At 56.8% G+C, this 14,802-nt stretch overlaps 1 protein-coding gene across 1 annotated transcript in view; it reads left to right on the top strand.

Moving 5' to 3' along the window:
* The window catches only part of TRPM2 (transient receptor potential cation channel subfamily M member 2), a gene marked incomplete at both ends in the record, with an annotated part of 55,729 nt that overhangs the window by 28,794 nt on the left and 12,133 nt on the right, over positions 1 to 14,802 (top strand). Inside the window, 11 exon segments of the mRNA XM_080695781.1 lie at positions 346 to 483; positions 733 to 862; positions 1,072 to 1,217; positions 1,563 to 1,675; positions 2,537 to 2,750; positions 3,785 to 3,903; positions 4,426 to 4,558; positions 5,004 to 5,175; positions 8,323 to 8,506; positions 11,075 to 11,256; positions 11,467 to 11,599. Of these exon segments, the coding sequence (XP_080551907.1) occupies positions 346 to 483; positions 733 to 862; positions 1,072 to 1,217; positions 1,563 to 1,675; positions 2,537 to 2,750; positions 3,785 to 3,903; positions 4,426 to 4,558; positions 5,004 to 5,175; positions 8,323 to 8,506; positions 11,075 to 11,256; positions 11,467 to 11,599 (1,664 nt within the window).

Genomic DNA, 14,802 nt, shown 5'->3' with positions numbered 1-14,802 from the left:
GTGGGAGACACTGAGTCACGTTCCCTCCCGGAGCTCCTGTCCACAATCTGCTCACAGACTGCAGAATTGACCTCATCGTAAAGGCTTTGATGCCGTCAGAAAAGGCAGGGAGCCCTGAGGTGCTGGCTGGGCATGAGAGTCTTAAAATGTTGGTGGAGGACATAGACAGGCAGCCCACATTCTGGATGTCTCTTGACGTCTCTGAAACAGGGTCTTGGGTGTTGCTGAAAGTGCGGGCCATGGGCCCAGTCTCCTGAGGCTGGGACCTGCCCCCAGCAGCCCTGGGGTTCCGATGCCAGTGGGGTCCCTGTGGGCTCAGGCTGTCCACTGTCCACTGCCCACCAGGTGCAGGGAGTGAGCCTCCGCTCCCTCTACAAGCGCTCCTCCGGCCACGTCACCTTCACCATGGACCCGGTCCGTGACCTCCTCATTTGGGCCATTGTGCAGAACCGTCGAGAGCTGGCAGAGATTATCTGGGCCCAGGTAATCAGACTTGCCCTCTGGCCAGAAAGCCTCTTGTAGGCACTGACCACTGGCCAGAAAGCCTGGCACCCACGGCGAGCAGGCGGCCCATGGCTGTCTTGGCCAGTGGTGACGCAAGCTGACTATATAGACAGGGGCCCAAAGAGCCACTGTCTGCGGCCACCCTGTGCCTGGGCTCTGTGCTCTCGCCCTGGGTGAGGGCACCTGGCTGGGACCTCTGGTCCCCACTGAAGCTCCCGGTGTCCCCAGAGCCAGGACTGCATCGCAGCGGCCCTGGCCTGCAGCAAGATCCTGAAGGAGCTGTCCAAGGAGGAAGAGGATACGGACAGCTCGGAAGAGATGCTGGCGCTGGCCGATGAGTACGAGCTCAGGGCCATCGGTGAGCCCTGGGCCCAGGGGACCGCCCAGGGTGTGCCGCCCGTCACCCTGGCCCTCGGGCCTGGCCTGGCATTTGGGGACATCAGTCCCCACTGTTTCTGCGCCCTTCCCCCTCTGCCCAGGGTGCTGTCTGGGGGGCCGGCTCTCTGGCTGTCCCAGGACTCAGGGACTGCCACCTGCCGCCCTGACCCATGTCCACCTCCCGCTCAGGGGTCTTCACCGAGTGCTACCGGAAGGACGAGGAGCGAGCCCAGAAGCTGCTCATCCGTGTGTCCGAGGCCTGGGGGAAGACCACCTGCCTGCAGCTCGCGCTGGAGGCCAAGGACATGAAGTTTGTGTCTCACGGGGGCATCCAGGTGACCTCCCGAGCGGGCACGGCCGGTCACACCAGCTCAGGTCTTGGAGAGAGGAACGGCACTGGCATATGGTCGTGTGTCCCAGCCCGGAGCGCTCCTTCCGTTCTTAGAGGAACCAGTGCTGGGGTGGGCGGGGGGGGGGGCTCAGAGGCTGGGCCAGCTCCACGGAGCAGCAGGCGTTCCCAAGGCCCTGTGCACCCTGGGGCCTCACGAGGGATGGGGAGAGCTCCTTCCTGCAGCAGTGGGGCAGGGAGGCCCATGGCAAGCCTGGCAGGCCTGCAGCTCCCGGGCCGTGGGGTCTCTGCAGGCGGGCCGGCCGCTGTGCTGAGCTCGCCCTGCCTGCAGGCCTTCCTGACCAAGGTGTGGTGGGGCCAGCTGTGCGTGGACAACGGGCTGTGGCGGGTGATCCTCTGCATGCTGGTCTTCCCGCTGCTCTTCACGGGCCTCATCTCCTTCAGGTGCGGCCAGGCGGCGGGCGGTGGGGCCTGTGGGGCGGGGTCCTTCTTGCATCGGACAAATTGCCCTTCCTCACAGTCCGGCCAGGAGCCTGGGAGGGTTGAGATGCACATGGGCGGAAATGGGGGCGGTAGCACCCCTGTGTACTGTGGGGTGGGGGGTGAGCCTGGCGCAGCCTCGGTCCCCTGGGGAGGAAGAGGAGGGTGGAGCAGGTGGCATCCCTGGAATCCAGGAGGGATGGTGGTGGCTGGCCATGGCTGAGGACCTGGGCCTGGCCCGGGCCCACTGTGGCCCCCTCCAGAGCACCAAAGGCCCGTGGAGGCCTTAGCGCTATTTACCAGGAATGGGATACAGGCTCTGGGTTCCCCAGGATCCAGGGTGGGTCCTGGGCCCCAGCCCAGGCATCCCCAGGCTCCACCTCCTTCCTGTCTCCTGGCTGCAGGGATGGGGCTTGAGCCGCTGTAGTGCTCAGAGCATTCCGGGGGAAACTGAGGGACCACGGAGCTGCTGGTGCCGAGGCCCCACTGGCTTTCCCTACTCTCCAGGGGCAGCTGTTTCTAGTGGTCCCCGTAATAAGAGGCTGCATGTCAGAGCACTTTCCCGGGGAGCTCTGCCGTGCTGCCAGCCCTGACCCTTGTGAGGGACGGCAGGGACAGGCGGCTCCCACTTGCAGGGGCACCCCTGGGACCCCACCCCTGCTGGGCTCCCGTTTCCCTGGGCAGGACGTGAGCGGTCGACCTTGGGTCCTCTCTGCTGTGTGGGGCCAAGACTGCTTGTGCTGGCCCCTCCCAGGTGCAGTGGCCCAGCACGTGGGCCCCTTGGGTCACGCTCTGCTGAGGGCCTGGCTCCCACCCTGCCCGCAGGGAGAAGCGGCTGCAGGCGGTGGGCGGCCCGGCGCGCGCCCGCGCCTTCTTCAACGCGCCCGTGGTCATCTTCCACCTGAACATCCTGTCGTACTTTGCCTTCCTCTGCCTCTTTGCCTACGTGCTCATGGTGGACTTCCAGCCCACGCCCTCCTGGTGCGAGTGCCTCATCTACCTCTGGCTGTTCTCCCTGGTGTGCGAGGAGACGCGGCAGGTGCCCGCCACCCGCCTCCCCAGCCCAGCGCGCCCTGGCCCCGGGAGCCCTCTGCGCGGGAGCTTGCCTTCCACACCTTCCTTTCCCCCACCCCGCAGGGAGCCTAGCTCCCCGAAACCTCGTCTGGTCGTCACAGTGGGCCCCCCATGGCCTCTGGGGGCTGCTTCCCCCACCCCTGAGGAGGGCGCCGTACACTATGGGGTCCCCGCGAGCACGCTAGGACTCACACTGACCAAGAGCCGTGACTCTCAGTCCTTCTAGAAGCCGCGCACCTGACCCCTGCTGGGCTGCTCTGAACCCACACCTTCCAGTTCCCTCCTGTGCAGCACTCAGCTGTCCCAGAGAGCCGGCGGCGTTACCCTGACCGGACACTGCCACTGGGGAGACTCACTCTCTGGAGCCTGGGTGCCCAGGGACGTAGACATGGCTATCTGCCCTCAAGGCTGACCTCAGCCCCCAGCCCCTCCAGAGGGCGAGCTGGCCCAGTGTGGCCCGAGTCCCTGGAAAGCACTGGACTGCCCCAATCCTGATACACACCAAGGCCTCGTGCTCTTGGGCCTGGTTAACCCTTTGCTGTGTGGAGCAGTCCCCACTGCAGCCCGCGGTGCCAGTGATGGGCAGCTGGTGGGTAAATGGGCTGGGGTGCCCTCAGGGTGTGCCCACTGGGAGATGGCCAGGTTAGACTCACTTGCTGAAGCCAGCAGGTCCCAGCCCCTGGTTAGCCAGCTGCTGGGCCAGTGTTGTGCCTGCTGGTTCCCTGGAGGGCCTGGGCTGGGTGAGGGGGCTTCACACACACTCATGCATGCACACACACACACACACGCACGCACACACACACACACTCATGCACACACGCACGCACACACGCGCACATGCACACACGCACGCATGCACACACAACTGCCCTGGGCTCCAGTTGCGGGGCCTATGGAGCAATGTGTCCCTGTGTCCCCTCCCTGGCCCTCTCCACAGGGGAGGGAGTGCTGCAGGCTGGGGTGACAGTTGCCGCCCCTGACTGCCCCTCTCCTCAGTAGCTCTTCTGTGACCCTGACGAGTGTGGGCTGGTGAAGATGGCGTCCTTGTACTTCAGCGACTTCTGGAACAAGCTGGACGTGGGCGCCATCCTGCTGTTCATCGCGGGGCTGATCTGCCGGTGGGCATTGAGACACTTCCTTTTCTGCACGGTGCCCACACCAGTGTGCTCAGGCCAGGGGCGGGCAGATCTGGGGGCTCTGCTCTGAGCTCTGTGCCGGCCGTGTCCTTGCCTCCCCTGGGCTGACAGGGACAGTGCAGTGTCCCTGGGTGGCCATCCTGATGCAGGGCCCCCGCTGCAGTCGGTGCCCCAGCCCCCAAACACCAGGCGGCCCCTTGGCCCTCGCCCCTCGCTGGAGTGTGTCCTGCCCCCAGTGCCTTTAGTGGCGGAGGCTGTGCCCTCTCCTGGGTTGCCAGGCCTCCTTGTCCTCCAGACTGGCCCATGGCCTGCTCTCCTGCCTGAGGCCGGGCTCTGGACCTCTCTGAAGAAAAGCCTGTTCTCCCTGGAGGTTCTGGCCCCTGACCACCCCAGCTTCCATCACGCTGGGAGCAGAGCCAGAGCCCAGCCTCTGTGGCCAGTGGGCTGGCGGGCTGGAGCCGCAGGCTGCCCGGCCAGCAGGGCCGATGCAGCGTTTCTGCCCAGGCTCATCCCGGCCACGCTGTACCCTGGGCGCGTCATCCTCTCTCTGGACTTCATCATGTTCTGCCTCCGGCTGATGCACATTTTCACCGTCAGCAAGACACTGGGGCCCAAGATCATCATCGTGAAGCGGATGGTAGGGCGTGGCTGGTCTGAGCTCATGAGCCCACACCTGCCCCTGTCTGCCCCGCGCCTCCCGCCGCCCTCGGGCCTCCGCCTCTTCTGCCCCTTCCCTGTTCTCCCTGTCCAGGCCCGGGATCGCCCCTCCTCGCTTAGCGGTAGCGCAGCCACTCCGCGGGTCTGTGGCGCCGCCCATGCTCGGGCTCCCCAGAGAGGGGCTGGTGCTCTGTGCGGTCCAGGGGTGCTCCAGAGCCCTGGCTTTGCGTCTGTGGGAAGGAGGGGGTGGGGTCTGGACAGGAGGGTACAGCCTGGGCTGGGGGTTCTGGGCAGGAGGTGTACAGCCCAGGGGTGTGGTCTGGAAGAAGGTGTACGGCCCGGGTAGGGGGTATTCTAGGCAGGAGGGTGCAGCGTGGGTGGGATTCTAGGCAGGAGGTGTACAGCCGGGTTCCTGCCCTCTGCAGATGAAGGACGTCTTCTTCTTCCTCTTCCTCCTGGCGGTGTGGGTGGTCTCCTTTGGGGTGGCCAAGCAGGCCATCCTCATCCACAACGAGAGCCGGGTGGACTGGATATTCCGGGGGGTGGTCTACCACTCCTACCTCACCATCTTCGGGCAGATTCCGGCCTACATTGACGGTAGGAGCCGCACGCGGCCTGGCTGGGGTTGGCTGAGAGGCGAGGCCGGGGTGGAGGGACAGGCAGGGAAGTCCACAGGGTGCTTGCTAAGGGCCATGGCTGTGGAAGGCGAGGCTGGCCTCTAGCCTCCGGGACTGCAGCCCAGAGGACAGGAAGGGCCGGTCCTGTTCGCTCGGCAGCAAGAGCCAGGCAGGAAGCCAGGGCGCCTGCGTTGTTCTGTTGCCGTACGGGGGACAGCGGAGGGAGCCTCGGCTGCGGCAGAGGCTGGAGGTGGGCTGGGTGGCCTGGGGCATCAGTTAACAATCCTTGGCACCACGTGTCGCCCTGGTACCCTCCTTCCCCAGCCAGGAATGACCTCCTCAGTTCCTGTAGAGCGCTGCTTACAGAACGGATGGTGGTTTTTCTTGTTTTTTTAAACAGTGTCCTTGAGAATTAATTCACACACCATAGTCACTTGCACAGTCATGGCTTTCAATACTTTACAGAAGCTAATCTTAGAGCGTCACCCCGAAAGCCACCTCTGTCCATCAGCATCACCCCCAAAAGTCACTTCTACCCATCGGCATCACCCCAAAAGACATCACAACCCATTAGCATCACCATAAAAGACATTACAACCCAGCGGCATCATCCCAAAAGATACGTCTACCCATCAACATCACCCCCAAAAGTCACCTCTGCCCGTTGGCATCACTCCTGAAAGATACCTCTACCCATTGGAGTCACTCCAGAAGACATGCCTACCCATCAGCATTGCCTCAAAAGACACCCCTCCCCATCCGCGGCTCCCACTTCTCTCTGAGCCAGAGCAACCCTATCTTTCTGTGGACTTGCCTCCCCAGACATTTGCCTTCTGGGACACTTTCTATACACTGGATTGTGTGGCGTGTGCCTGGCTTTTTTCTCTGAGCATCGTGTTTTCGAGGCTCACCCATATTCTAGCATGTGCCAGTATTTCATTTCTTTTTATTCCTAAATAGTACTTTATCATATGGATATATCACATTTTACTTATTTATTTCTGAATTGGTGAATGTTTAGGTTGTTTCTATTTTATGGCTACTAGGGATAACGTTGCCAAGAACATTTATTTATAATTAACAGTCACTTAGAAGATTTGTGTGTGCAAATTTGTCTAACATTTTGCAGAACCCTCAAAGTTTCCCCACAGTGGCTTCTTTCTTTTACATTCCCATCGGCAATGTTTGAGGCTTCCAGTTTCTCCACGATTCTCACCAATACTTGTTATTGTCTTTTTGTTATTACTAGTATGGCGAGCTGGGGGGATGGAGTATTCATTATGGGTTTGACTTGCATTTTCTAGTGACTTGTGATGTTGAGCACCTTTCATGTTTCTATCAGGCCATTTGTAGGACTTCTTTGGAGAAATGTCTATTGCTTTCCTTTGCCAACTTTTTTCTTTTTTCTTTTTAAGTTGAATTCTAAGAGTTCTTTACATAAACATATGAGACTTATCATATAGGTGATATGCAAGTATTTTCTGCTGCTCCCTGGGTAGTCCTTTAACTTTCTTTAGGAAAAGGCAGTTTTGAATGTTTTTAATTTTGATGGCTTTTTTTTTTTTTTTTTTTTTTTGGTGGTACTGGGGTTCCTGGAAGCCCTTCTACCTCCGGGCTACACTCCCAGACCTATTTTTTGTACTTTTTAAATTTGGAAACAGGGTCTCTTAAGCCAGCGCGGCTGGCTTCGAACCTGCACGATCCTCCTGTCTCTGCCTCCCAAGCGCGGGGATTACAAGCGTGCCCACCAGCCCGGCTTGATGACCCTTTTAAAATTTGTGCTTTTGGTGTCATAGATAAGAAGCTCTTGTTCAATTCAAGGCCACATTGATTCATGCCTCTGTTTTTCTTCTTTAGAGCTTTAGCTATTTCTTTGGTCATTTGATCCATGTGAATTAATTTATGTATATGGTGTGAGGTAAGGGTCATTCTTTTGCCTGCTGACGTCCAGTTGTCTGACATTATTTGTTGACAGACTTTTTTTTCTTTGTGAATTGTTTGTGATCTTTGTTGGAAGTCAACTGACTGCTAATGTCAGAGTTTACTTGTGGGCTCTCAGTCCTAGGCCATTGGTCCAGGTGTCTGTGTCTGCCCCGGAACCCCACGGCCTCGGCCACTGTAGCTTTGTAACAAGTTTTGAGATCCAGAAGGCAGTTCTCCTGACTTTGTGCTTTTTCCAGATTGCCTTGGCTCTGGGCCCTTGGATTCACATGACTTTTTGAATCAGCTCATTCATTTCTCAAAAAAAAAAAAAAAAAAAGCAACTGAGATTCTGACTGTGAGCGCAGGGTGTCTTTTTACTTACTTAGATGTTTAGTTGTCTCAACAGTGTTTTGTAGTTCTCAGTGTATAAGTCCTGTGCTTTTTTCTTTTTAATACACTTTGCCTGTGTGTTGCAAGTACACACGGTGAGGTCTGGAGTGAGGAGCATCGTGCACAGCACTGGGCGCGCCTCCTCCAGACCCCGCGGCTCCTCCCCTCGGCATAGTATTTAATCTGGCGGTGATCACTTCCTCTGTGCACATTTGTAGGTCCCTTCCACGCCCCCTCCTCTCCCCATGTCCCTTCCGCTATTCTGCAGGTTGCAAACCTCATTTATCTGAAGTTCTCATTTTCTCTTTTCTCCTTAGCTTCCATGTAGAGGAGAAAACACCTGACCCTTTGTATTTGGAGCCGGCTCAGCCCCCTCGGCGTTATATTCTCCCGTTCCGCTGATTTCCCTTCAAATCACATAATTTTGTTCTTTATGGTTGTGCTGCTTTTGTTAAATCTATTCCCAAATATCTCATTCTTCTTCATGCTCTAATTTCCTCTCTTTAAATCCTTTCCCACCATTTTGAGGCCCCCAAGGCGGGGACCTGGGCCTTACCCATGACTGTAACTGCAGGAGGCACCCAGGTGGAGGGTGGCTGGGTCCTGGGCGTGTGTGCCGGCCCCGGTCACACTTCCTGCCTGCGGACGATGCTTGGGTGTAGACAGATGCCTCTTGTTGGGCTTTGGGCTGGCGCTGACAGCTGAGCCCTCCCGAGGCGCAGGTGTCCAGGTGCGATGCCCGGATGGCCGGGGTCCTTTCAGGCCAGCACCCTGCTGACTGTGTTGTCTTCTCACCCTCCCACCCCCATGCCAGGAGTGAATTTCAACCTGGACCAGTGCAGCCCCAACGGCACGGACCCCTACAAGCCCAAGTGCCCGGAGAGTGACGTGGCGCGGCAGGTGCCTGCCTTCCCCGAGTGGCTGACGGTCATCTTGCTCTGCCTCTACCTGCTCTTCACCAACATCCTGCTGCTCAACCTCCTCATCGCCATGTTCAAGTGAGAGCTGTGGTGCGGGCTGGCAAGGGCGGGCCTGGGGCCACCGTGCTCCAGAGGACCTGAGGATGTGGCCCTGAGCCGGGGGCCAGGTGCCTGCCCCATGGAGGTGCCCGGGGGTGTGCTTGGGCACTCCTTCCCAGCACTGCCACCCCTCCTGAGCCAGCATGACACCACCCACACCGCTGCTCTGGGGACCTCGGTGCCACAGTGTCCTGCCATCCATGGCATTGACCGCATCCTCTCTGACGGCTGAAGGGACGCAGCGCTATCTGGTCACCTGTACACTATTCCTGAGAGGGGGCCATGCCCTGGCTGCTCAGGGGTGCCCCCTCACCCCCTGGGGTGTTCTGCCTGTGTCCACACCCTTCAGCTACCTGCCACCCCACTGCCACCTCTGATGTGTGAGCGAGGCTTCCCCGAGCTCCTCTCCCTGTCATTCTGACTGGTCTCTGGAAGGCTCAGTGTCTGCCTCTCCCTCATCACGGGTCTCACAGCCACATGTCTTTATGTTTGCGGGGTATGTACAAGTGTGCCCACGCACCTCCCGCATCTGGTCTGCTGTTTGTAGGTGACATTGAGGGACTCAACACAGCAGGTGTGCCTTCCTAGGGGTCGGTCTGAGCAACGGCCCCCAACCACACCCACATCCTAATCGGAAGAGCCTGTGGGTCCAGGGCTGAGATGGCAAGGGGCTTTGCAGACGGGGTTACCAGCGAAGGGTCTTGAGGTGGGAGGTGAGCCTGGTTCCCCGGGTGGTCCCAACTTCAGCATGGGGGGGCGCACACGTGGGGGCAGGAGACTCAGAGTAAAGTCACAATGACAAAATGGGGTTTGGAGGGATGTTGGGCACAAGCCAAGCATGCAGGTCCCTCTGGAGTAGGAAGAACAGGGCACGGGTCACTCCTCAACCTCCAGGAGGACTGGCCCTGAGGTACCTGGTGTCGGCCAGTGAGGCCCTGACTCCAGAACCCTGCGAGATTTAACGCAATGGTTTTAAGACACTGAGCTTCTAGTGACTTATACCACCGAGAGGATGCTAATACAGCAGCTCCTTCTTAGGAGAGTTTTAGGATCTTCCTTAAGTTGTTGATTTAAATAATCTCTCTCATCTTATTAGAACTTTTAGCTGGGTGTGGTGGTGCACACTTCTAATCCCAGTACTTGGCTGAGACAGGAGGATCGCAGGTTCGAGGATAGCCTCAGCTACTTAGTGTGGCCTCTGCAAGTTAGTGAGACCCTGTTTCAAAATAAATAATGAATGCCGGGCATGGTGGTGCACGCTTGTAATCCCCGTGCTTGGGAGGCAGAGACAGGAGGATCGCGCAGGTTCATAGCCAGCCATGCTGGTTTAAGAGACCCTGTCTCAAAAATATAAAATAGGTCTGGGAGTGTAGCCCGGAGGTAGAAGGGCTTCCAGGAACCCCAGTACCACCATAAATAAATAAATAAATAAATAAATAAATAAATAACAATAGAGATGGGAATATAGCTTGGAGGTTGAGTGCTCTGTGTCCCATCCCCAGTACCACACACACACACTCATGCATGCGCACACACACACATGCACACACATACACGCGCACATGCACACACGTACACACAACTTTCACAATATTAGATCTATTTCTTTTTCCAAGCAGAAGTACAAAATAGGTGGTGTGTCCTGCTGGCCCTGGGTGGTCATCACCATCTTTGGCCCCCATATCTCCCTCCAGTGTTGGAGCTGTTGGCTGTGGCGGCCATGGGCCCAGGCTGTGGGGAGCCCACCTCTTAGACTCCTGCGGGTTTTAAACATGGAGCAAAGAGAACGCTGAGGCCCTCCTGCAAGAGACAGCGCCAACAGGGGTGCAGGGAGACAGACCAGAAGGCTGAAGACCTGGTGTTGAGGGCCAGGCTCGCAGCCCGCAGGGCGTCTCTGGGCTCCCTGGGCCCTCCTAGTCCTGACAGTGAGCATTCCAGCACAGAGGGCCCAGCCTGCCTGCAGTTATTCAGGCAATAATCCAGAAAAGCCTTCCGGTCTGCATTCCTCCGGCCTCTGCAGACAGGTCCATCCGCGTCCCCGTCATCAGTGGAGACCTGGCGCCCCGTTTGTTTTAGCATATTCTGAACGTCGAGAGCCCTTGTGTGCTAGAACTGAGGTCTGGAGGCCAGGGCGCGGCAGGCCCCTGCCCCAGGTGGGAAGGCGAGTGGGCTGTGCTCCTGGCTCTGTGCCTCTGACAAGGCCATCCTCAAGACACGAACCTGGGACAGCATCTGCGCCAGCCCGGGATGCCATTCTGTACTCGTGGGGCCGACAAACTCTGAGTCCAGTACCAGTTTGTCTCCCAGAGATGTCCCCTCTGTTTTATCACTAAGAAGGCTTAACCGTGCGAACTGCGGGTGGCTTTCCACGTTCTCACGGGGGCTCTCTGGAAGCGGGGCCTTTATACTTGCTGGTCTCACTCTTTAGGGTCTGGACCTTCCCCAGGGTGACCGCCTCTGTGGTCCGGGGTGCCTGCCGGCCTCGGTGTTGGGGACTCTGTGTCCCGCACACACACTGATGCACACCGTCTCCTGCCTCCCTGCCAGCTACACGTTCCAGCAGGTGCAGGAGCACACGGACCAGATCTGGAAGTTCCAGCGCCACGACCTGATAGAGGAGTATCATGGCCGGCCCCCCGCACCACCCCCCTTCATCCTCCTCAGCCACCTGCAGCTCCTGGTCAAGAGGGCCGTGCTGAAGATCCCAGCCAAGAGGCACAGGCAGCTCAGTGAGCCGCCCACTGTCCTGGGGTGCGGGCGGGACTGGGGGTGGCAGCTCCTCCTAGCACCCCGAGTGCTGGGCACGCTGCTCACCACCCGGCTGCTGGCTTCCCACGGGGTTGTGCCCGCATGACGGCCCCTCCCACCGGGCCCCAGGCGGGTCGGGGTCCCAGGGGAGCTGAAGTCCCTCTGCCTCTCTCCCTGTCGGGTCCTAACAGAGAGCAAGCTGGAGAAGAACGAGGAGGCGGCCCTCCTGTCCTGGGAGATCTACCTGAAGGAGAACTACCTGCACAGCCTGCAGCACCAGCACCGCCAGCAGCCAGAGCAGAAGATTCAAGACATCAGTGACAAGTAGGCGGCCCGGGGCCGGGCGGTGCCCCTGCGACCCCGCCTGGCAGCCCAGGCTCACCCTTGAGGAAGGAAAGCTGCACGTTGCTGTACCCAGACTCCAGTGGACGGGCCACCTGCCCGGCTCACCGAGCACGGGAGGCAGAAGGGACCGGGACCATCCGCTACGCACTGAGGCCCTCCTCCTCCTCATCATCATCACCAGGGACCCCTGCAGTTCCCTCTGGGGTCCTAGGGAGGGCTGGGCCCCTCGGAGACACAGGAGGCTCTGGAGGCTGGGCAGGGATCCTGGTGGGCTGGAGGAGGGCGTGCCCTCAGGAGGCCAGTTTGGGGGGAGGATTCGTACCTGCAGAGTTTGGGTGTCCTGAGGAGGGTTGCCCTGAGGGCCCCGCCCTGGCGCAGCTCCTGTGGGGCTCAGGAGCCAGCCCTGCCACTCTGGCCACATCAGCACCACCCCGACTCCTCCCACCCAGCTTCCTTTCAGGTGTGAGCTCAGCACTGGGAAAAGATCTTTCTGCTCCCTTCTCTCTGCCCCAGCTCTCAGCCCTGGGAGGTGCCGGCAAGACCAGCGGGCGGCAGGGAGAGCTGGCCTCAGGGTCCTGCTGTCAGTGTGCCTCCCTGTGGCCACATCCTGCCCCTGTCTAGCCCCCGACTCCTCTCAGAGTGAAGGGAGGGAGAGGAAGGAGACACAGTGCCACTTAGTTAAGGCAGCTCCTGCTCTGTCATGGAGGTTTCTGTAGGTGACAAGTGATGATGATGGTGAGGAGAGATGGTGATGGTGGTGGTGTGATGGTGATGGTGATGGTGGTGATGATGGCGATGATGGTGGTGGTGGTGATGGTGATGATGATGATGATGGTGCTGGTGCTGGTGGTGGTGATAATGGTGATGATGATGATGATGATAATGGTGAGGGTGATGATGATAATGGTGAGGATGATGATGGTGGTGGTGATAATGGTGATGGTGGTCATGATGGTGATTATGATGGTGGTGGTGGTGGTGATAATGGTGATGATAATGGTGATGATGTTGGTGATGATGATGATGATACTGGTGATGGCAGTTGATGGTGATGGTCATGGTGGTGGTGAGGGTGGTGGTGATGATGATATGGTGATGATGATGGTGGTATTGGTGGTGATGATGATGATGATAATGGTGATGATAATGATGGTGGTGGTGGTAATGGTGGTGATGGTGATGATGATGATGATGGTAGTAGTGATGGTGTTGGTGGTGATGATGATGATAATGGTGATGATGGTGGTGGTGGTGATGATGATAATGGTGATGATGGTGGTGATGATGGTGGTGGTAGTAGTGATGGTGTTGGTGTTGGTGGTGATGGTGGTGATGATGATGATGATAATGGTGATGATGGTGGTGGTGGTGGTGGTGATAATGGTGATGATGGTGATGATGATGATGGTGGTAGTGATGGTGTTGGTGGTGATGATGATGATGGTGGTAGTAGTGATGGTGTTGGTGATGATGATGATAATGGTGATGATGGTGGTGGTGGTGATGGTGATAATGGTGAGGGTGGTGGTGGTGGTGGTGGTGGTAATGGTGGTGATGGTGATGATGATGATGATGATGGTAGTAGTGATGGTGTTGGTGGTGATGATGATGATAATGGTGATGATGGTGGTGGTGGTGATGGTGATAATGGTGAGGGTGGTGGTAGTGATGATGGTGGTAGTAGTGATGGTGTTGGTGGTGGTGGTGATGGTGGTGATGATGATGATGATAATGGTGATGGTGGTGGTGGTGATACTGCTGCTGTTGATAAAGTGGTATTTGTGATGGTGGTGGTGATGCTGATAATGTTGGTGATAATGACAAAGGTGGTGATGATGGCAAACATGGTGATGATGTAATGATAGCGGTGAGGACCTCGATGATCTAGCTAATGGTCAAAGCCACGTATACTTCCCATGGTGTGAGAGAGCACAGACGTCCTGTTCACTTAAGACTGAGTACAGTGACGTGCAGTTAAGTCCTGGGCATACTCTTTGTTAGGGACAGTCTTCTCTGGGGAAAGGCAGGGCTTGCTGCTGCTTTCATCTGTCCCAGCAGTCCCAGGGCTCCGGCCGAGCTGGTCCGTCGCATCCCGCCTCACAGGTGCCTTCCTTCCTCTACTCACTCTGACACCAGAACCTAACTTTCTAATACTCCACGTGTTGGTTGGTTGGTTGATTGTTAGTTGGTGGGTGGGTATGTTGGTTGGCAAGTTGGCTAGTTGATGAACTGATTAGTGGGTTTTTTGTTTGGCAGGTTTGTTGGTAGACTGTTTATTGGTGGTCTGTGTGGTTGGTTGTTAGGCTTGTTGCTCATTTAGCTGATAGGTTTGTTTTGGGGCTTGTTGGCTTGTTTGGTTTGTGGGGTGGTTGGTTAGTTGGTTTGTGTATTGGCTGGTTGATTTGTTGGTTAGTGGGTTGGTCGGCTTTTTATTTAGTGGGTTTATTGGTAGATTTGTTTGTTGATGGGTTTGATGGTGGGTTTTTGGTGGGTTTGTAGTTTAGTTGGTGGTTTTGTCAGTTGATTGGCTGCTGGGTTTGTTGTTGTATTTATTGGTGTGCCATTTGGTGGGCCCATCAATATTTTGGCTGGTAAGTTTGTTGATTGGTTTGTTGGTGTGTTGATTGGTGTGTTTATTTATGGGTTGTCTGGTGGGTTTGTCAATTGTGTGACTAATAGATTTCTTGGTAAATTGGCTGGTTGTAGAATTGGTTGTTGGGTGGGTTAGTTGTTTTTTGGGTTGGTGTTGGGTTGGTTGTTGGATTTGTTGATGGATGTGTTTGTTGGTGGGTTCATTAGTTGGTAGGTTGATGGGTTGGTTGGTTCTTGAGTGGGTTGGTTAGTTGTTTTTTGTCAGTTTATTGATGGGTTGGTTAGTGAGTTTTTTGTTGGCTACTGGGTTTACTGTTGAGTTGTTATATGAGGTGGTTGGTGGGTTATTTGGTTGGTTGGTTGGTGGGTTTGTTGTTTTGTTGGTTGGTGGGTTTATTGGTTCTCTATTCGTTTGTAGATGGGTTGGTTTTGGTGGGTTGATTTTCTGGTTGATTGTTGGGCTTTTTGTTTGTTGTCTTTGTTGTTAGATTTGTTTGTTAGTGGGTCAGTCAGTGGGTTTGTTGGTATATTTGTTACCGAGTTGATTCATAGGTTTTTCAGTTGTTTGGTTGGTGGGTTTGTTGGTGGGC

The sequence above is a fragment of the Muscardinus avellanarius genome (genome assembly GCF_963383645.1).
Source record: "Muscardinus avellanarius genome assembly, chromosome: 5".
NCBI lineage: Eukaryota > Metazoa > Chordata > Mammalia > Rodentia > Gliridae > Muscardinus > Muscardinus avellanarius.
Note: the sequence above shows the minus strand (reverse complement) of the source record. Positions and strands in the feature narration are given on the sequence as shown.